General features: G+C 37.6%; 1 protein-coding gene across 2 annotated transcripts in view; it reads left to right on the top strand.

Annotated features, from left to right (window-relative positions):
- Positions 1-14,201, top strand: part of asun (integrator complex subunit 13 asun) — a 128,169-nt gene extending 113,968 nt beyond the window's left edge. The window contains exons 14-15 of one of the 2 annotated variants that reach the window (XR_014443960.1): positions 11,890-11,964; positions 14,098-14,201. Coding sequence is in view for 1 of the 2 variants with exons in the window: in XM_083143703.1 (XP_082999829.1) it covers positions 14,098-14,146 (49 nt within the window). In the remaining variant the exon portion in view is untranslated. The remainder of the gene's footprint in view (positions 1-11,889; positions 11,965-14,097) is intronic. The other variant, XM_083143703.1, reaches the window with a different exon arrangement.
- Positions 14,202-22,477: the final 8,276 nt, after the last annotated feature.

Raw genomic sequence — 22,477 nt, forward strand, 5'->3', positions numbered from 1 at the left:
TTTAAGAAGGCTAGAGAGTTAGTTAGTTACTTAATATGTTCGCTTGTTCAGGTACCAGGGATTGACCTCAGTTATTCATTTAGTATAGTGATACATTTACTCCAGCTGTACTGATAGCATGAAATTTGTCAATGTCTGTACTCATTTCTCTCTTATCTGATCTCATTGAACTTGCATTCACTTAAAGATCCTGAACTTTCCTGCAGATAAATATTTATTTTGACGGGAGAGAGATCTCTTAAATTGTTTCTGTAAAAAGAACAACTTTTATTCTAAAAATAACCATCCCTTTGGAGATGGGTAGCAGACTTTGTTCTTTGCTTATATAGACTTGAAATTTTGGAAAGTAAAGTGGGACACCTGATGCATGCAGCAGAAATCATCAAAATAACATCATTACATGTTCCATAGCTTGCATGTTTTCTTTGTAGTCTACGGTTGTTACAAGCATAAGAACACAGTTTTTTGTAGTGACATTTAAGGAGAACACGCACTCCCTTCATCAGACATTTATTTTCAGTTTCATTACAGCTATAACAATGGTTAAAAACTTTTAACAGAATAGAGTCAGTTATACAGTGGATCTTGTTAATGTTATTGTTGTAACATAGGAACTTAACTGTGAAACAAGCAGTCTGTTTCTATTAACGGAAGACATCAAGAATCTGTGTAAAAGAGATAGTGATTTTGAATTACCTCATGATAATTGGGATTTGTAATTAAAAAATGGGATAGATATTTTCATCTAAAATAATAATAGAAACAGACTGCTTGTTTTACAGTTAAGTTGCTATGTTACAACAATGTAACATTGACAAGATTCATTGTATAACTGATTGTTTTTGTTAAACATTTTTAACCATTGTTATAACTGTATCTTTAATCAAACTAAAAATACATAAGTGTCTGATGAAGGGAGCATGTGTTTTCCTAAAATGACAACTAAAACTGTGTTTTTATGGTAGTAACAACCATAGGCTGCAAGAGAAATAATTAAATTCATTAATATACATGAAGTTTAAAAATTCAAGGATATGTATTTAACATCAAATTTCGTTAATTCATGTCTACATACCAGTGCACAGAGCAAACTAATTCTTCGAATGTTGAGGCACTTTAAATACTGTATTTCTCGAATAAAGATATCTATCTGAGCAAGTGGGAGCAAATTAATGAAATTCGACAATGGGCTGGGTGAAATTTATTTTGGGTCATTATTATAACTTTCAAGGTATCCAATAACATTTGATTTTTTCAGAGGTTTCCACATTGTTTTTCAAGGAAAACACTCTTACTGCAAGGGCACTGGTTTCTAGGAGAGAAAGAATATACTGAACAATATTGGCTATGGCCTGGCATCTCGCATTCGTAAATTTCAGATACACAAATTACTCAGGTGGCGTGAGAGACTTTAGCACAAAAATAGTTCATCAAAAAGTTGTCTCCCATCTTCTGGGAGGACATTAAAATCATAAGATAACATACGAGGGCAAATCAAAATGTATTTTCCCCATTTTATTTTTCAGCCGAAATAATAAACATGCAGGGAAATTAAAATGTAGGAATTGTTCTATGTACCTTGCACTATTTTCCCACAGTCACCACAGCAGTTCAGGCATATGTCCCATCGGACCATTGGAGATGCCGCTGTTGTAGAATTCAGCCGGTTGATCATGGAACCTCTGGTGGACAGCGGTCACTTCGTCGTCGCAAATGAACCTATGTTCTGCCAGGATACCCCAAGGATTCGTGAACGATATCGTAAACACAACGGAAAACATTGCCCGCGTTGATTCAATGTTGAAATCAGATCGGCGTGTGCATCTGAAGAACATTTTCTGACGCAGATGAGAATGTCCCGACTGCTCATTGTCATGAAGGTCTTCTTGAACTCTCAACACCACCACCACACATTTCTCAAAGTGAGACGCTTGTCCCCATAAGTCGGCTGCATTTACCTATGGATCTCGATGGGTGTTCGTCCCTTGCTCCATAGAAAACGAATAACACTTTGCTGCTCATACGACATGGCGTGTTGAGTACTACAGCCATCTTTGCAAACTGACAGCAGCGCCATACCGGGGAGCAGCCGAGAGTTAACTCTGGACTGTTCCAAGAAAAACATATTGCATTGAATGTATATCTCAGTTTCTCTGATACGTTCAGGGCCTGTATTATTTAATATACTATTAAACGTATTATTATATTTATTAATAATAACTTAATAATAATCAGCGGTGAACGATGAGACTCGGTGAAGTACACAGACTCCTCTCAGGTACAGGGATAGTGTTAGGCAAAGACAATATTCACAGCACAGAGAAATGAAACCACATTCGTGCAGTAGATAACCCGGCGCCTACCCAGCGTCGAATAACATGGGTACCTGGGGGGAAACCCTGAGGGGTAAAGGCAGTCAGGGGCGTGATGCTGATCACATCACCCCCACTCACGACCGGATCAAGAAAGTGTGGGGCGTTACCCCCACACCCCCTATACGCCTTCATGGCGTGGTGCTAAGCACAGGGGAACACTTTACCTTTTATCTTTTTACCTTTTAGATAAACTAAAAGGTTTTATTCTTTATTTATGGCTATTATATGCGAATATACAAGAGACGAAGGCGAGGATTTCGCTTTGTCGATGAATTGACTCAACTAAAAACACATAAACTCAATGCGTGGCTATCGGCATGCCTATGACCTAGACCTAGACCTAGCTCGTGCCCCGAACTACCACACCAAGAGATATTCAATAATTACTGAGCCAATATTTGCTCTTTAGCCTTTTATTTCCAAATTAATCCTTTGGCTAGCTTTATTATTTAACGTAGAATGGTTGCAGTATTGTGCATAGCATCAATGCATGGCTATCGGCGTACCTATGATCACATAGGCCTAGCTTGCGCCCCGAACTACCATACCAAGATGTATGCACAACACCGAGGAGTTCTTTTTAAGTTTAAAAGCTTTGTCGATCCGTGGTGAAAGTGTGTTATTTCTTACGCGATATCCTCGCTTTTATACTATTTCGAGAACACAGATTCAAGTACAGATGAATCACTCACTATTTACAAAAAGATGCTACCAACAAAACTGACATCTATGCATGTTTAGAAATACAAATTCATATAGTGCACTCTCTCAAACAAAGATACATTAATACAATAAACAAAAGATATACATTACAAACAAGGTGCATTATTACATATAATAACAAATAAATTATGCTTTCTTTCACAAAAATAAATACATTAGTGACATATTTTCTACTTGTGACGTCACATAAAAATATGGATCATATCATCTGCCCCTTTCTTTTGGAAACTAAGTTTCAGGAAGGAATTTTTCTACCTTGAAGAAACTTAGTTTAAAAGTACAAACTCTTTCTTCTTATCCTCTGAAAAGTGCACCAGTTTTAGGTTATCCAAGTTAACCTTACCATATAATTCTTTAGTCTTTGGAATTAACAATGTCACAACATTATTTTCCACTTTGTTCACTAGATAAGGTCCTATCCACAACATAAATAACTTTTGAATGGTCCTATCTAGTAGGGAGCTTAAGGAATGGTTTCTAACCATCACAAAGTCTCCAACTGTCTCTGTCTTGGCGTTTCCCTTCTGTTGTATATCCTTCGACAGCTTCTTCTTCTCCCTGACTTGGGCTAGGAATAATTTGGACTTCCAATCCGGTTGGGCTTCTTCTCGTTCGGGCCAATTGAAATGAGTTAGGATCTCTCTGGGTATGGGATGGTTGAAGAATAGTTCAGCAGTTTCTAACTGCCTGTTGTAGTGCTCTATCTAAACTTTGTTCTTCATTGAGAGTCAGCACAACAAAAAGATGATTATCTTCACTATTTATAACGCTGTCATCTGTTCCCAGAGAAGTCCAAGATTTTAGCCCAACCGTGATCGGGAACGAAGAATTCATGTTGGGCGACTGGCTAAATCCGACTGCATACCACTCGGATTAGCACTAGTTGATGGTGCCCAACAAAAGTATCTTGTTATGTCGACGCCTTGACGTTGCTCGTTCGTCAAACGTGAAGCAGAAGGTTCAAACGGAGGCGCTGTCGCTCTGAAGTTACTGGGTTCAGAGGCGTTATGTGAAGAGTCACAGGAATGGTCTTCTGGATCAGATCTGGAATGGCGTGGCCCACGTGCGTAGTTGTTCCTGCCATCCCTTCTCGGAGGATTACGCCGCCTGTTGTAATTGGAATAACCATTTCTATGGTTCTGCGTAACTTGTGTGACCCGGTGTGGTTGGTTTCCAATTCTATTTTGTCTAGGAGCATTTCCCTGACTGGCACCTTCTCTATTCCACGCATTCTTCCAACTGTCCTGTTCCTTAAGCACCTCGAACCTTTTCAGAAAGTCGGCTAGCTGCCGTACAGTTTGAGGAGAATTAGCTAGACTCAGACTGCGAGCTCTATACGGAAGCTGGGAGATGATTAAATTCACTTTCTCTGGTTCTATGTAACGGGCAGACAGATTGCAGTAGGCTGACTAAATAGACCAGGCATATTCCTCCATGCTCATACCGGACTGCTTTAAGTATCGGCGAGATCTCACTGCTGTCAGCTGCCTCTCTTTGGCCTCTTCTGAAGCATATTGTTTGCAAAAACGGCAGAAATCAGAATAGGACTTGAACTCTAACTGGTTTGCTCGAAACCAATGTTCAGCCTGGCCCTTGAATAGCCGAGGAATAATTTCCAATCGGTATTCGTATGGAATCTGCATTAAATCAAAATTGATATTAAGTTCTTTTAAGTATTGCTCAGCATTCTGGGCTTCCAGGTCTCCCTTGAACTTCAACAAGGAATTAACCATCCTTGGAGTTCCAGTCATTGCTGATCGCTGAGTTCTTGGCGGCAACTCATCTGAACCGCTTCTCACATTTTTATGCCTTCGTGTTCGCCTCCTGATTTTTGCACGATACTGAGAATCAGAGCTGGTACTGGAAGAGAAGGAACCTCAATATTTCTTCCTTTATGGACGTTTCCTATTTGCCCCTTCTTCATAAGATCTGTGCCGTGCCCTGCGAGATTCACGTTCTCTGTAACCTCTGTCATCACATAAAATATTAAAGGTATGTGGAACTGCAGAGGCCACTTCATTATCTCTTAAATCAGTAGTGACTCGTGGGCGACAGACTTGTTTTTCTTCTCTAGTCCTCTCTTCACCGGCTCTGTCCATTACTTCACTTAGTTCAATGTTCATAGTTGGCAACACTGCACTCTCAGTAACTGTAGACGGGTGACCAGTTGATCGAGATCCAGTTTCTATTTCCGTTTGCCGGGAAACGTGCATAGTCTCTAACTGATTCGTAAGTTGTTCTACTTGAGTCTTTATTTCCTCAACGCCCTTGCATCTTTGAGACACAACTACGGAAATCTGACTAATATTTTCTTGGACCTCAGCCCGGAACTGTATTTTGTCAGTCTCGGCCTCGGCCAATATCTGTTCCATCGTCAGCTGCTTTTCAATAATCTTATTGCACTCCCCAGTGAATCTCGAGTTAATATCCTCAACATCTCTGCGTACATTTTCCGTGGCTTTATTAATATCAGCTGCCAAGCTACACCTGAACTCATCAAGTCTATGTCTCTTGCCTGCCGGATTTCTTCAGAGAATCTGGCCGTAGTTTCCTCCTTCTCAGATTTCAGTTGTTGAATTTCACAGGCCATCTCACCTATTTCAGCTCTCAAAGCTTTCATAGATTCACCATGCTGCTTACCGATATCATCCTTTAATAACACACATTGTCTGCCGATATCTTCCTTTAATATTTCAGATTGTCTACAGATATCAGCCTTCAAATTGTTAATCGAATCAACCTGCTTTTTAATATCAGCCTGTAATGTTTCAGACGGTTTGCTAATATCAGCTTTCAGTGCTTCAGACTGTTTACACATATCAGCCTGCAATGTTTCAGACTGTTTGCAGATATCAGCTTTCAGTGCTTCAGACTGTTTGCTAATATCAGCCTTCAAGTTATTAATGGAATCAGCTTGCTTTTTCTTTATTTCAGTCTGTAATTTTTCCATACTTTCGACTTGTTGCTTGCTAATTCCTTCAATCATGGCTTTTAATGCTTTGAACATATTTAATGTATCAGATGAACTATCCGTAGACAATGATTCACAATCTTTACAAACCAAATCGGTAGCTTTGTGGCTTTCAGTTCGAATATCTAGGCCACAACATTCATAATGTAGAAGCTATGTACATTTCTTGCACACAAATGTGGTTCTTTCTTTATCAATGTCCCGACAACAATTGGGAACATTAAACTCTGAACTTGAAGCAAGATTTTTATTTGCACTACGCAAATGTTTTCTTTCCATTTCGAACGAAGTATCTCTGTGCTCTTCTACAAATATAAACGTTTAGTGCTCTTGCATAATGAATCTCAATGTTAAACAATTGTCTTGCCCTTGTACGCTACAATATCGAGCCAACACGTTGGACTGCCACTTGATACGTTCAGGGCCTGTATTATTTAATATACTATTAAACGTATTATTATATTTATTAATAATAACTTAATAATAATCAGCGGTGAACGATGAGACTCTGTGAAGTACACAGACTCCTCTCAGGTACAGGGATAGTGTTAGGCAAAGACAATATTCACAGCACAGAGAAATGAAACCACATTTGTGCAGTAGATAAACTAAAAGGTTTTATTCTTTATTTATGGCTATTATATGCGAATATACAAGAGACGAAGGCGAGGATTTCGCTTTGTCGATGAATTGACTCAACTAAAAACACATAAACTCAATGCGTAGCTATCGGCATGCCTATGATCACATAGACCTAGCTCGTGCCCCGAATTACCACACCAAGAGATATGCAATAATTACTGAGCCAATATTTGCTCTTTAGCCTTTTATTTCCAAATTAATCCTTTGGCTAGCTTTATTATTTAACGTAGAATGGTTGCAGTATTGTGCATATCATCAATGCATGGCTATCGGCGTACCTATGATCACATAGGCTTAGCGTGCACCCCGACCTACCATACCAAGATGTATGCACAACACCAAGGAGTTCTTTTTAAGTTTAAAAGCTTTGTCGATCCGTGGTGAAAGTGTGTTATTTCTTACGCGATATCCTCGCTTTTATACTATTTCGAGAACACAGATTCAAGTACAGATGAATCACTCACTATTTACAAAAAGATGCTACCAACAAAACTGACATCTATGCATGTTTAGAAATACAAATATTCATATAGTGCACTCTCTCAAACAAAGATACATTAAATTACCCTTAATGTAGCATAAAATACAATAAACAAAAGATATACATTACAAACAAGGTGCATTATTACATATAATAACAAAGAAATTATGCTTTCTTTCACAAAAATAAATACATTAGTGAAATATTTTCTACTGGTGACGTCACATAAAAATATGGATCATATCATCTCAATCACACTAATATTTCCGCTGAAAAAAAAATAGGGGCAAATACTTTTTGATTTGCTCTCGTACATAATAGGCAAATGCACATGAAGGGCCTACTTGCCCCCCCTCCCCTTTCCTCCTCAGGATGTGTGTTTTGACATGGCACTCTTGGCACTGACGGTGTACAATTGTTTTTTAATGATGGTAATTTTATTAATTATAATGACTATATTACTGCACCTGTAAACAAAACAAATGCATTGTTTTTTTCTTCTTTTTTAAGGTTTAGTGAATGTTAAAATGTGTATGTGACACTCATACAATAATTGGTTCTTGTTTTTTTTTTATTATTGATGGTAGTTTTTGTAATTATTATAATTGAATCATTTATTTCAGAAATCCCCTATTGACCACTTCTGGTGACAACAATACTTGTCCAGTTTCATATAGCCCTTGCCAAGATGCATCGTTTGATGCACAAATCAAAGTAACCACGTACCAAGGTACCATAGGTACACAGTTACATGATCGATTTCTGCAACAAATGATGCATCTTGGCAAGGGCTATATGAAACTGTCCAAGTTTCGTTGTCGCCAGAAGTATCGTTGTCGCCAGAAGTGAGTTTCTGGAATCGATGATTCAATTGTTATATAACTGCATCTATATCAACAACAAAGCAAGCAGTGATTCAATAACAAAAAAAATATATTGATTTCTAGTGGTAAAAAAATGTGTGGGCCTCTGACCTCTTCCCCCTCCCTTCAGGTAACTAAGTTTCTTGTATGGCATGGGTAAGAGAGTGAACTTGTAAATTAGAATTGTGCAGCATAAAATTAACCCAAGAATACAAACACCTTGTGTAAGAAATATAAACACAAAACTCTAGTAAATTTTATTTTCATTTAATTTTTAAAAAAAATCTTAATTACTAATCTTTTATATTTTTTTGATTTGTGTTGTTATCTTATCTTCTTATTTTGAAAATACATATTTTAATAATTTTTAGTACCATTATTTAGAAAAAGATCTAAAAGTGAACTACAGGTGACTGACTAAACCAGGATTCAAATCTTGTTCTGTCAATTCTTCATGATAATCACCATTTCCTTTCTTTGCATGTAACAATAAACATGCATCTTCAACAAAGCCTTCCTTACTGCCAATGTGTGCAATGTCCCCCTTTCTTCCCAGTGCTCGGTGATTCAATGAAAGCTTGGCAGTGGTTTTGCATACTGGTATCCTCCCACACTTTATTCAGTGTGTCCCGCATTGGCCCATGTCTTGTCCATATAATAAACATGATATCTTTTAATAGCACAGAAATACTTGTGTCACCAAACAACAATTTCTTGACTCTCAAGGAACACAAATGATTGTTTCCTCTAAACTCAAACCCCAAATAATTCAACATCTGAGACTCAGTTTCAACACACATTGATGGCAAATCACTCTCACCCATTATTGCCTGCAACAGTTTTTCTCAAGTTGGAGGTTCATTGTGGTGATAAAACTTGCACACTTTCTTCCAAATCAGTCACTTGGAGAAATCATCCAACACCACCATGGAACATTCACCTGTTAGCATGGACATCATTCTTGTCACCTCACGTCCTGTCTTATTTTGATATAAGAATGTGCATTCAAAACAACTTGTTTGGATTGGCTTTGAAAGGTTTTGCTTTTGGGTGATGCCTAAAATAACACTAAGACAAAACTGCACATTGAACAGAATACCTTGATCAGCCATTCTCGTTGCTGTGCAGCATGATTAGCAATCAATCACGATAAATGTAGGGTTAAAATAATATGGTGTGCAACACTGCTGTCAGATCCATCCATGATCCTACGTGCTCAACAACGATGTTTCAGTCCCCCTTGACTTGCTCCTTCACTTCAATGTTCCTTCCACAACCTACTGCCCACTTGGTGAATCCACTGTTCCAAGTTTGCCTGCTCAGTACTAATGTATGTATTATTTTGTCTCCACATTACAAATTAAATAACTGTTTTGTTGCAAGTATACAGTTATGTCGGAGTAGAACCCATCTCAGCAGAACTATATTCTGAGCACATGTTTGGGTCTCTGTATGCAAGAAGTTGCTGCAAAGATAACCTGTCTTCAAGCATAGCATACTGATTAACTAGAGTATTTGTTGGTACCAATCATGTTGTTTTTTAGTATGCAATTAATATTGTACAATGGCCAATCAAACGATTTTCAACTCAACTTAGTGCTGTTGATGGATCATATCCTTCGCCGTTTCCTGCCTCTAGCTGGGTTGGCATAAAATTTGAGCCTCTACTTTTTTTCTGGTCTTCCACCACTCCTCTCTTTCCTCGGTGTTCCAATCTTGTTCTCTTCTCTTAACATTCTCCACTATCTCATCTTGTTCTCCCCTTTGGCCTTACTCCCACTACTTGTGCATTGTAAACCCTTACTGGTAGTCTTTCTGCACCCATCCTCTTCATGTGTCTGAACCATCTCATCTGTGCCTGATCTATTCTGTCCTAAAGCTTCACAACCCCCTCTGTCTGTTGGATCTCCTCATTCCTTTTTCTATCCCTTCTAGTCTTCCCCAATATACTCCTTAAAAATTTCATGTCCACTGCCTCTTTTCTCTCTCTCTCTGTCATTGTCCAAGTCTCTGCTCATACCTAATTATTGGCACATAGCATGTGTTATATATTACCTTCCTGCATTTCATAAGTACATCCCTGTTCCATATTAATCTTCGAAACACCTTGATAGAATCCACCATCGTCTTCTGATTACCACCTTTTCTATTCTTCCACTTCTCTCAATTATGCTTCAGGATATTTGAAGCTCTCCACTACTCTCAACTCTTCTGGGTCCATATTTATTCTTGGTTCATTTCTGGCTCCGTTTCTTGTTGTTATTAGTACCTCACTCTTTTCTGCACTGAATTTCATTCCTGCTCTTCTGATTTCCTCATTCCAACAATCAAGCTGTCTCTGTACTTCTTGTTCCCTGTTTCCTCATATTGCTAAGTCATCAGCAAACAACAGGGCCTTCATCTCTTCCTCTCCTATCTTTTTCCCCACCTCTTCGTTAATTGCATCTATTGTAATTATGAAGAGCAGTGGAGAAAGAGCACTTCCCTGTTTTAGTCCATTACTTATACTGAACCAGCCGGACCCCATGGCAGAGTGGTTAGCACATCATGCTACGATTCCAGGGGTCCCGGGTTCGAACCTGGCCTGGGCATGGATGTTTGTGAGTGTCCATTCATCAATTTCATCATATCATCACTCATCCCCATCTTTGCTAATTAGTCAAAAGTGGCACAAGAAGTGAAGTAAAATAAAGCAAATGAATCAATCAATTATACTGAACCACTCTGTTTTTCTCACTGGTGTCTTCACACAGCTCTGGTTGGCCTTGTATGTGCTCTGCACTCTACACACTATCTCTTCCTCGACTCCTTTCTCTCTTAGAACCTTACAAATCTTTGTATGCTAGCGTATGCCATTTCTACATCTAGGAATGATATAATCCAATCATTTCCACACAGTACACCCTGGACTGCATTTTGCAGACAAACGAGGCTCTGGCGACTGGACCTATTGCCAGTATAATTATGTGTGTTGTCCTGTTTGTTTGTCCTTGTGTGTGCCACGTTAGAGTTGTCATTTGTATTGGTAAGGGGCTGGACCCCGTATAGTGTGACGGGTGCAAAATAGCTCAAGTGCTAAGGCACCCAAAATTTTAAAATCAAATCAAAATCCAATCATTTCCATACTCGTAATGTCTTTCCTGTAATTGCCGTATGGTGAATATGAAATCTACTGTTGATCTGCCTCTTCTAAATCCATACTGTACCTCTCTCATGTTCAGCTCTGTTACTTCCCTTATTCTTTTCCCTAATATTTTCTCATGCACCTTTGCTGAATGGCACATTAGTGTCATATACTGCATTTAAGAACTTTTATATTAACTTCAGTTGAACAATTTCTTCCCTGTCAAGGAACACAAATCGCCGTTTCCTCCTCCTAAAATCAAACACTAAATATTCAACACCCAAGACATAGTTTCGATGCTCATTGACTGCAAATCACTCTCACCCCCTTATTGACTGCAACAGGTTTTATTAAGATTTTTCTTTACAAGTTGGAAGTTCATTACGATGATAAAACTAGATTTAAAAGGGCCTATACTTGCCTGTTGTTTTCATATTAGCACATATTATTTGTTGTAAAGCTATTAATTTTCCTCTTATAATGCTTGATGGAGAAAAGGGTTAACAGAGAAACAAAACCATCCCAAATATGATGATAATCACCTTATTACAGGCATAAATAGTCCAATCTCTTGTCAGGTCATGAAGTTATCAAATATCTCTGATATGTGTACAGCATTGCTACCTTGAGTGAAGCCATTATTTTGAACGATGATGCTCCATTGTTTTGCTTATTAAACTATGTCCATGTCCTGTTTGCTTCCAAACTAGGCAATGAATTCCCTGCATGCTTGTAACTTGTTGCTTGGAAGGAAATTTGCTTCACTGAACTTTAATTAAGAAAAGGTGAGTAAATTTCTAATTTATTTTTTCATATTAGATAAGAAAGCAGTATTGCATGAGATTTTTTACAAGTTGTTTTAAAAGTATTTTTCTATGCTTGGTAACTGTAAATAAAAATATATTTTCTGCATAATAGCAAAATAGGTGTTCTTTGTCATTAGTGTTGAATTTGACTTTACATTTTCCTTGATAGATTGATAACATTTTATATAAGGTGAGGCCCTTACTGCACATTGTGTCAAATCATTTTTAGATTCAGTTTTGGTAAGTTTACAGTAGGTAGATTTGGCTCCATTAAATTTGATTATATTTACTTTCATTTTGCCTGAAGTTTATATAAATTTTTATTTGGTTTGTTCTACAAGTGAAACAATCCCATTTTATACTGATGCCTATTTTTCTAATGATTTCTGCTGTAGCACTGGTCAGCAATTAATTTCTTAAAATAATAATTTTTAATTTAAAATTTTATAGGAATTTAATTTAAATGAATAACTGTTTGCATAATTACTCAAAATATCAAGTCATTTTTTTCTACTTAACAAAACTCTCCAGTAGTTCATATTCCATCCCACCACATAGCCTCTCAACAGTTTGGTTGAGTCTGAGCTTTTAATTTTACTTCACTAATCAGCAGGTTAAAGTGGCTGTGTCTCCACCGGGACCTCTTGATTACCACTCCACCATCAGGGAGGCCCTCAGCAGTTTGTAACCCCAGAGGTTTTCTCTCTTTATTTGTTATCATTTTTATATACTATTTTCAAAATTGTGGATTGGTTAATGAAGTTAATAGGATTGGTTTATGAAGAAAATGTCTGCAGAATATAATGAGATGAGAGCTCACAGTATATGAAACATTGATTTTTCATCTGCTGTTGTGAAACTGATTTAGCTCACATGCAGTACTATATCATTCATCCAAGGTATCAGTTTTATAATTTCAACTTAGCACCTCTAAATGTGCTTAATTACATTAAGATTTGGCACACACAGGAGATATAATGTGTAGAAATTTCAGCGGAAAATGCAGGCTTGACCAGGACTCGGACCTGGGTCTCTGGCATAGTATGACAAGGACTTGGGTTCATACTCAAGACTGCATTTTTTTAGTAAAATCTCTACATCTAAATAAGCTGTAGTTACCATTATCACAGTATTGGTAACTTGCCCCAATTTGATCTGTTCCTACCAAACTACTTGCTAAAGTAGATTTAAAAAAAAAAAAAATTAATAAGTTGGCCTCCCTGATGGCACAGTGGTTACATTGTCACCTTGTAATCATGGGGTCCCGGGTTTGATACCCGGTGGAGGCACATAGTGGTTCAGATCCCACTTTAAACTGTTAGTCCAGTCCCAATTAGCGTTACTATGCATAAAGTGGACTTAAAACAACCCCTCAATCAATCAATCAATTTTATTTCATAATTATGTGTTGAGTGATACCCTGCAGTTGTTGAGATTTTGTTCCTTAATATAAAACCAGAGGTTCCAGGTTAGAATCCCAGCCTGGGCATGGGTATTCTTTGCGACTGTCCCTTCATTAATTTCATCATATCATCACTCATTCTCATCTTTCCAATTAGCCAAAGTGGCGGGAAAGCGAAGTAAATAGACTAATACAATCAACCATTCCCAGGATTTCCATTTATAGAGTATAAATGGGGCTTGTGAAAGGTCAGGGGTAAGGTTTGGACATAATTTATAACTACTCAATGCTATATTTTTATATGCTTTTGTTCATGCATATGTAACTTTCTGTCTACTTGCTGCTAGCAGAATTTTGGGCTGTGGAATGCAACTGTTTTCTGTAATCTTTTATGTTCAAACTAGCATTTATAGCTGGATTCACTTTTAAATGTATGTGTATTTAAGTAATTCACACATTTAATAGAAAACTGGAATATGATGATCTGAAATGCAAAGTATTGTATCTTGTTTCTTTTGTTGATTAATTTCAACAAAATGTTACATTTAAAAAATATATTTAAGGAATGAAAGAAAATGACACTCATTCAATGTAAGGAACAAATGAAATGCATTACTATCAAATCAGGTATTAACACTTGAACTTTTGCTTGATGTTAGAGTATGCTCCACACTCTTGCGTGTCTAATGCATATTCTGTTATTTTTACAGGGAGAGTAATGATTCTGGAAGTTCAACCACATCAAAACTTCCCACATAATCTTAAATGCTGTGATGTATTTTACCTATGTAAATAAATAAGATCATTACTTGTTTGAGTGCTGTATTTCATTTATACAATCTTTCAGTGTATAATGGAATGTAAGAGGAACTTCAAAATTCAATGAAACAGTGGAACACTAAATACTTGGAAAAGTGATCAGTGTACATTTGTATTTCTCCTATTTATGTCACCTTTCTGCCAGTTTTTTTTGGCTAACTAGATTAGATCAATATCAATATGTTTATTCACATTTAAGCATTACAATAATGCGATAGATGTCGTCATTAGTACGAATATAAAACATAATACAAGGATAGTACAAATATCAAACAAGATACAAGAAAGGTACAAACATATAAATGTAAAACATAATGCAAGAATAACATGAACATACATACATACATAAATGTATAAAGTGAGTATGGAGTTCTAGAAATTTAAATCATCTTTTGAATGCAGAATAAATTCATCTATTGAGTAGAAAACTTTTTCTCTTAGCTAGACTTGCAGACCCTTCTAAATTTTTCAAGGGGTGTACAGTGAGCTGTCTGGCTGCTGGTTGAAGAGTTAAATTCCTATGCATTTGTAATTATTTTGTACTTTGGTTACTCTGGTTGATGGTGTGTCTAATTTACAACTGAATCTTGTGTTATGTCTGTGTCAGGGATGTAGCTAGGTTGATCAGTTTGGGGGAGGGCAAAATGTAAGAATTAGAGTGCTGCAACGAGCATTTTTCACTCAAGCGGCAAATAGTTCACATGGGCAACACTACATGGCACACAGAATTGATAGTTCTTCCGCTCAAGCGAAAAACAACTGAACGAGCAAAATACACTCGAGCTCTCAAACTCTATTAGTACACGTATTTCCGTCATTTGTCTATGGTAGTGAGGCCTCAAATATGGATCGTGAAGTAAAAGACGAAGTGAAATTGAAAAATTAGTGAACATAGTCATCATCTCCATGTTAAAATGCAGTTTTGTATATCTTACCGAGATATGGGAAAATGAAATAAATGATTATGGGCTGAAACTACCTAGACTGACATTTTATGTTTCTACGATTATTTTCACATTGAAATGATGTTCGATTAAATGTTTTAACTGCATTTTATTATTTCGCAGAATATGATTATCCTTTTCAGTAAGTAAACAATAATGTACACATACGAGGTGTGACAAATAAAGTTTCCGGACTCATGCTGTAACTCTTTTATTGAAAGAGGAAGAAGTAGTGTTGCAGGTCATTTTCTAATATGTTGAAGAGTTGCGTCGCTTTGGTTTCACCGCATACACAGACTCAAACCGGTTTCCTTTTACTGCAAACTTGACTTTTGGAAAGAGTAAGAAGTCGCACGAGGCTAGGTCCGGCGAGTACGGTTGATATTCCAACACTGGCATGTTGTGTTTCTTCAAAAATTATTCACAGATAGCACATTGTGAAATGGCACGTTGACCTGATGAAGAATCCATGAACCATTCTTCCACATGTCTGGTCTCCTTCTCACCCCTTCACCTTCAGGCACCCAAGTAACGACCAATTTTAGTGACCTTCTCGATACTGACTTGAGTTTTCAAAGAGGAAGGGTGGCTTGCCTGATCATGGATCGTCCCCGACACCTTCTCTACCCTCTTTGAACTTATTAAACTACTTGAAAACTCGTGTGCGAAATAAACACTGATCCCCAACAATTTCTTTCAACTAATTATAAGTTTCTGTGGTGGATTTCCCAAGTTTTGTGATATTAACATGTTGTTCCACTTTCGAACTTAACATGATTCCGACGGAGCTGAGATGCACAGTCCGCTTCTAACAAATGCTACAGCCAGACTGTTCCACGCACGTGCGTAAAAGTTTGTGCGCAGGCAGAGGATCTTTATTGCCACACCTCGTATTTGTTGCACTGTGATACGATATTTGTAATTGCTTAGGCAGGTCTCTCAGCATGTGTATCCATTTTACGTTTCGGTCTGTAGATATTACATACTTTCACGTATGCTGTATTTGAGCCTTGCATAATATACAAAATTATTATTTAGAATTGTAATTGCATGTATGGGCCTTAGGTTGACAGTGCTGCTTATTAGGCTCTGAAATGATACCAATCATTCCACTACGAGTGCAGTACGTTCAAGCTCCATTTGGCGAATGCAGATGTGGCCTCAAGTGCTGCTAAATTCCTGGAACTGTCAAACAAGTGTCCAGAGTCGAAGATCACCTCCCCTCTTCCCTTTTCTTTGTCCACAGAATTTGGCAGGAAAATGCTACCCCAATGAATGTGAAAGTTACAAATGAGTTGTCACATGACTCGAACTTGTCATCACATAATGTCTGTATTTGTATGAGTGGAATAATTGTACACAAAGATAGCCTAGGATTTCTTGATGCAAGCCTGATAGCCTTTTACGAAATCATTTTTAAAGAACAGTGTGCTTTTTTTCTTAGAACAGTGAGCTAGATTTCTTTGTGAAGCTAGAATGTTAGTGAAAAAAGTGAGCATTACAAGTTCCAGACTCGGCAATATCAAGAATCTGCTTTCAAAGTGAACGAAATCTGATAAAGCTGGTGTCGGTAGACTGTGTTGATCAAAGGATCGGTTCTGAAAATTTGCAAGTGTATCTACACAATAAGAATCTTTCAGCATCACTGAGTTAAAACACATGAGCGAGTTGGAAGGTGGTATCCTTCGTTGTAAATATTTTTTGGCATGTGTTGTCAGTTTGGTAGCAAGCTATAACATTTATAAAATATCATGACTAAAAATACAGAAGAATCGATATTGATTTCATTCTCTTGGTCAGTTCTGTAACATGAAATTACATACACAATAATGGGCATTAGAAATATACTAGTAGTGATAATCAGTATTATCTTGTATTCAAGGAGTCCCAGATTAATTACGCATAACCTTGCAGGGGGGGCACGTCTAACAATTTTCAGAATTAACAAGTTAATGGAACTTGTGTTAAGCTGGGACCTGAGAAGCAAGTTAATGAGTAATTTTTATGATTTTGCAAATGTACAGTAATTTAGCATTAGTATTGGGTGCTCTTTTTATGGGGTAGAAAACTTTTGGATTTAAAAAGTTAGGTTCCAGACTAGAATTCTGGGGGGTGTCAAAATCTTATTTTGAAAACTGTAGGCCCAGTCCCGATTAGTTCTTCTGATCATAAAGTGGACTAAACCTTTTCTTTCTTTGAAGACAGAAATTTAAATCGAAATTTTTTTAGCATTTATTAAAAATATGTTTTGTTCAAAGCTTTTTTTAAAAAGTTGAGTGACATAAAACGAAGTGTGGAGTGACTCCATGTACCATTTAAAATTGTCGAGATACCCCCCTGGGCTCTTGCAACCGCTATCCTCTGCGGCAGTGGCAGATCGAGAAGTTACAGTTGGGAGGCGCGAATTTAACTTCGGTACTTCACCTCAGAAGGAATCAATTCTAAGCTACACTTGCGCTGTTTTATATAAACAATATATAGTACTGTAAACAGGAACCAAGCTGACTTCCATGTTTTAGAGATTAGGGTATTATTTATATATATATATAAAAAAAAGTATCCATGGCTAGAACAGATGGTTATTACAGTATGTCGTTATTTAATTCCTCCCATGGTCACAGTCAGTAGGGGAGATTGGGTAGCAAAACGGGCGGGAGCAAAGACAGTTTACTTTCTCTTGGTAGACACCTCAAGAGGCAGGAAGTGGGAGCAGAAAGTGGGGGCATGTGCACCCCCCACACCCACCTAATCGCCCCCACTGGGCATCTTAAACTGGATGATCGGATGAGACATACTGCACAGTGGTGCAGATCCAAATATAAACTGTAGGTCCAGTTCCGATTAGCCTATCATGAGCATAAAGTGGGCCTAAATGAAACTTTAAACACTATTCTTGAGCCTGTTAAACTTGATCAGTCAGAATATTCAAGTCTTTAAAAATATTAGGAATAATAATATATCGAAAGAAAAACAGCAGTTGGGAGGGGCGATCACCCTCCCCGTGGATCCGTGTCTGTCTGGCGACCACAAAAAATATATATATGTATGTATGTATGTGTGTGTGTGTGTGTGTGTGTGTGTGTGTGTGTGTGTGTGTGTGGTGTGTGGTGTGTGTGTGTGTCTATATATATATAAGCATTATCTCAATCTGTCACTAGACAGTCAGTAGAATTTCCCCCACACTGGAAATTTCTTAAATACCACACTGTGAATATGTATGTGTGTATACAGGTGTGTGTGTATGTATTGTCTTGTTGGAAAGGAATATTAGTTTCTCCTGTGGACCCAACAATGGGAATTTTCTGGGTACAAAATTTGGCCCAGTTTTACAGGAATATATGAGACTGATATAAACCCGCCAAATGCAGAATAAATGAACTTAATGGCATGCAGAGTAACAGAAACTGAAAGTATGATGTAATTTTATGCAATAGGATTGCCACATACTCAAATGATTGCGCTTCTTGTCTTGGTTATGAAAGGTTCAAGGTTCGATCCCTGGTGAGAACTCCAGAATTTCTGTGCTGACATCATAAGGGCAACTGGGGAGCTACTTGAAAGCAATATGGAAGCAAATTCCGCTCTGGAAACCAGATGGACTCGACGTCACCGAATGAAAAATCATGTCACAGGCCTTGTCTCTCAAAGGGTTGTTTCGCCATGGATTTTAATTTTAATAGAGGGCCTAAACATGTTTTTTTTTTATTGCATCTTACAATGTTGCTTCCTACTTTTCCAGTTTTCTTCAAAAGTATTCCAATCCCAATGTGTGGTCATAACATGCTACAAAACCAGAGGTCCCAGATTCAGACCCTGTTCGGCGGTGTCTGTATGATGTCTCTCCCATTTCTATTTCTTCAGGTCATCATTAATCCCCATCATCACATTTAACACAAGAGGTAGAAAAGCGGCATAAAACATTTGCAGGTAGGAATGAAAGAAAGTCACGGAAAATCAGAAAGACATCCAGAATTTTGAAATGTAATATTCCTAGATCATGCAGACTACTGTAAAAATTTACAACATACCTCGTTATCTTCCTTAAATGAAACATGACTTATTCTTTATTACACGCAAGATCAACCACCCTGGGGCTTTTGTGTGGTAGTCATACAAAGTCTTGGACATTTGATTGATCAGTCGATCCTAATCCATTGTTTCCAGAGGATGACATGCTATCAGCTTCACATTTGACATCTTACTCACAATGTATGACACCGAGATCACAAACCCTCCATGATTCTATCTTTCCACGTTTACAAAAGCTAACCACTGCTGTGACCAAACCCTACTTCAGACTAGCTGACAGTCATCAATTTTCCACCAAATCAACAGAGTAATATGTTTCTTGGAAAATGTGTGGGAAGTTACTTGTTTCTCTAAATTTTCAGGAAGTAACCTTTCCCTCCTTTGCAGGTCACCAGCACAAGGGTTGAACCATCACCCCCTGGAGTTAGGAGTTTCCTGAACCATAAAATAATGGACATATCCACTCAAACCTAAAATATGATTTTCACTGTATCACTGCATGCCATTCATTTTATATTAACGTTGAGCAAAGTAGTTTGATATGATATGATGATTTATTTCAATGTGTTGACCATTGTACAGTGTTTTTTTTTTCACGCATGGTATGGAACATGTCAGTACATTAGATTACAGTTAATATTATACTTAACATTTATAGACTGGGACAATTTTCGAAAATTCTGACTGTAGGAAGCATTTTTGAGGAAAAGCGAGCAAACAACATTTTCTGAATGTATTTGATGTGCTGATTACGAATATTTTGTTTGCCACTCTCGATTTTGATGTTATATGCTTCAAATCGCTAAAAAAGAAAATGGCGGCCATACGAAATGAGTTCCTATTAACTTTTGAAAGAGCAGAAACAAAATAGTGATCTTGGTGTCAAACATTATGTTTTTGGGTATGCTGAATCCAAATATTATGTTTCCTAATCTGAAATTTTAAGCTATGTGCTCCAAATCGCTAAAAAACAAAATGGTGGCCATACGAAATGAGTTTCTATTAACTTTTGAAGGAGCAGAAACAAAATAGTGATCTTGGTGTTTTTGGGTATGCTGAATCCAAATATTATGTTTTCTAATCTGAAATTTTAAGCTGTTTGTTCCAAATCGCTAAAAAAACAAAATGGCGGCTACGTACATCCATGCTATGTTTCGTATCCATACTTTTGAACTAGTAATAAAAAGTGTAACAGTAGGTTTTTAATACAGAAAAAAAATATAGAACCTTGCTAAAGTAAAGATGCAAAATAATAATATTATTCAAAGCATAAGACCGTATTGAAATATTAACAGTACCAGTGTATGATAAATCCGCACGTTATCCTTTTTCAACCTTATTTTGCCTACAAGAATAGTATAACATTTTTCTAGTCACGGATATTCATGCACTCCTTAGTGCCAGTATCTGCACATTTGCAAGCTGAAGTACATACAAGCTGGCCTTTCCTGCAGGAACATGTAGCGGATATACAACCACCCAAACATCTACAGGTGACAATGTGGTAGCAGGGTTGTGGAATTGGTGGCAGTGATTGAAGTTTTGGGACGAGCTGTCCATCAACCATTTTCCATCCCAGTATGACCGACTGTCTCCACACCATGGCTTGATAGTGGGCCCGTTGTACATGTAATCGTAGAGCATCAGTAGTGGGGGGGGGGGGGCAGTGCTTGTGGTGTTTTTCCTTTGCTGAATAGCTTTACTCTGGCTTCATCACAGCTGCTTGCCTCCGGTATACCATACAACTTGCATACGAACTTCTCTGCCTTGTGTGCTGTTTCTTGTTTCAATTCGTCAACACCAAGATTTAGTAGATCATTATTATTAGTGTTAAATATTTTCCATGCTGTCTTCTTACTGATCCCAGCAATGTAGGATACTGTGTCGCATCCTGTTATGGCATGGAATGGGATGAGAGTTTCGAAGACAGGATCCGAAAATGAAAGCTTCTGCCTGACTTCATATACTGGAATGTATTTTCTATTTTTTTTTATGTTCCTGCTCGCAACCACAATTTCGTACGTCTAATCTTGTGAAATAACGCTACCAATTGCACTAATACATCTGCATCACGTGCTGAGACAACAATGTTATCACCACCAGAATGAAGACAGTGAAGGACAATGCGCGTGTCCGCCTCTTCGTGGTTTACCTGCAATCCTTCAATAGACAAATCACGATTATTTGTCCGTACGTCATCCTAATTGTGAATTCCACCGGAAACCACAAATATTTTGCCTTCAGGAGCATTGTTGATCAAATGATTAGAGAGAAAACAGGCCAAATCTTTTTTATTCTCTGAGTTAGCAGGAAAGTTACTGAATTTGTTGGGGATTGGCACGGATCCATTTTCTATTACTCTCCTTACTAAATGAACATGTTTCAAGCGCCTATTCCTTGTTCCAGCCTTGGTTGAAGTTGCGTTATACCGATCAAAGGTGACATCAATCCTCTTAATGCTTCTTCCCATAGAAACAACAAGGTTAAGAAATACATCTGCCAGTTGACCAAAGTTTAAAAACTCCTGCAGGCTTTCCAAGTGCAACAACTAATGCTTGACCATCTATTTTAAGGCATGACGCAGACGGAATTGATATATCAGATGGACAAATTACATCCTTGGTCATCACATCAGCTAAAACGCTTTGTTTCCTGTTCTCAGACTTCCGTTTGTGTTGGCAAGGGAGATTGGAATTGGCATTAGTTCATGACACAAAATGCGATTTAGATCCACATTACGACCTGCCTCATAGGCAGTTGCGAGGCTCTGGAGAACATTCCTGTCAGTTTTCAAAATGGATTTCTTGCCACTTACTACCAATTGAACTTCATAGAGGAACTTAAAGGTCTTTGCATTTGACTTATGTAGAGGATCACGTAACATGACTTGTGTGTGACTTTTACCACGGGAAATCATCCTTTCCTTCACGAAGGTGTCTAGCTTTACATGGCCCAATGTTTCAGCTTTGAGGAAAGTATCTTGAATATCTGAAGTAGCTAAATCCTTTGTTTGTGGCAATGTTCTGGAGGAAGTGATAAGAAACATCTTAAGATGATGGCTCACAGGTGCTGGTCTTTTCAAATTTATAAGTGAATCCATAGTTCTATGTTTCTATCATTCTGAAATAAAGTTAAAAAAAAAAGTTTGGTCATTTTTGTGGTTCTTTTGTTTAAAAAAGAGGGAAAAAACTACAACACTTTTCAAAAATGTCAGATTAGAAAACATAATATTTGGATTCAGCATACCCAAAAACATAATGTTTGACACCAAGATCACTATTTTCTTTCTGCTCCTTCA

The sequence above is a fragment of the Lepisma saccharinum genome, chromosome 22 (assembly GCF_977018435.1).
Source record: "Lepisma saccharinum chromosome 22, izLepSacc3.1, whole genome shotgun sequence".
Lineage (NCBI taxonomy): Eukaryota > Metazoa > Arthropoda > Insecta > Zygentoma > Lepismatidae > Lepisma > Lepisma saccharinum.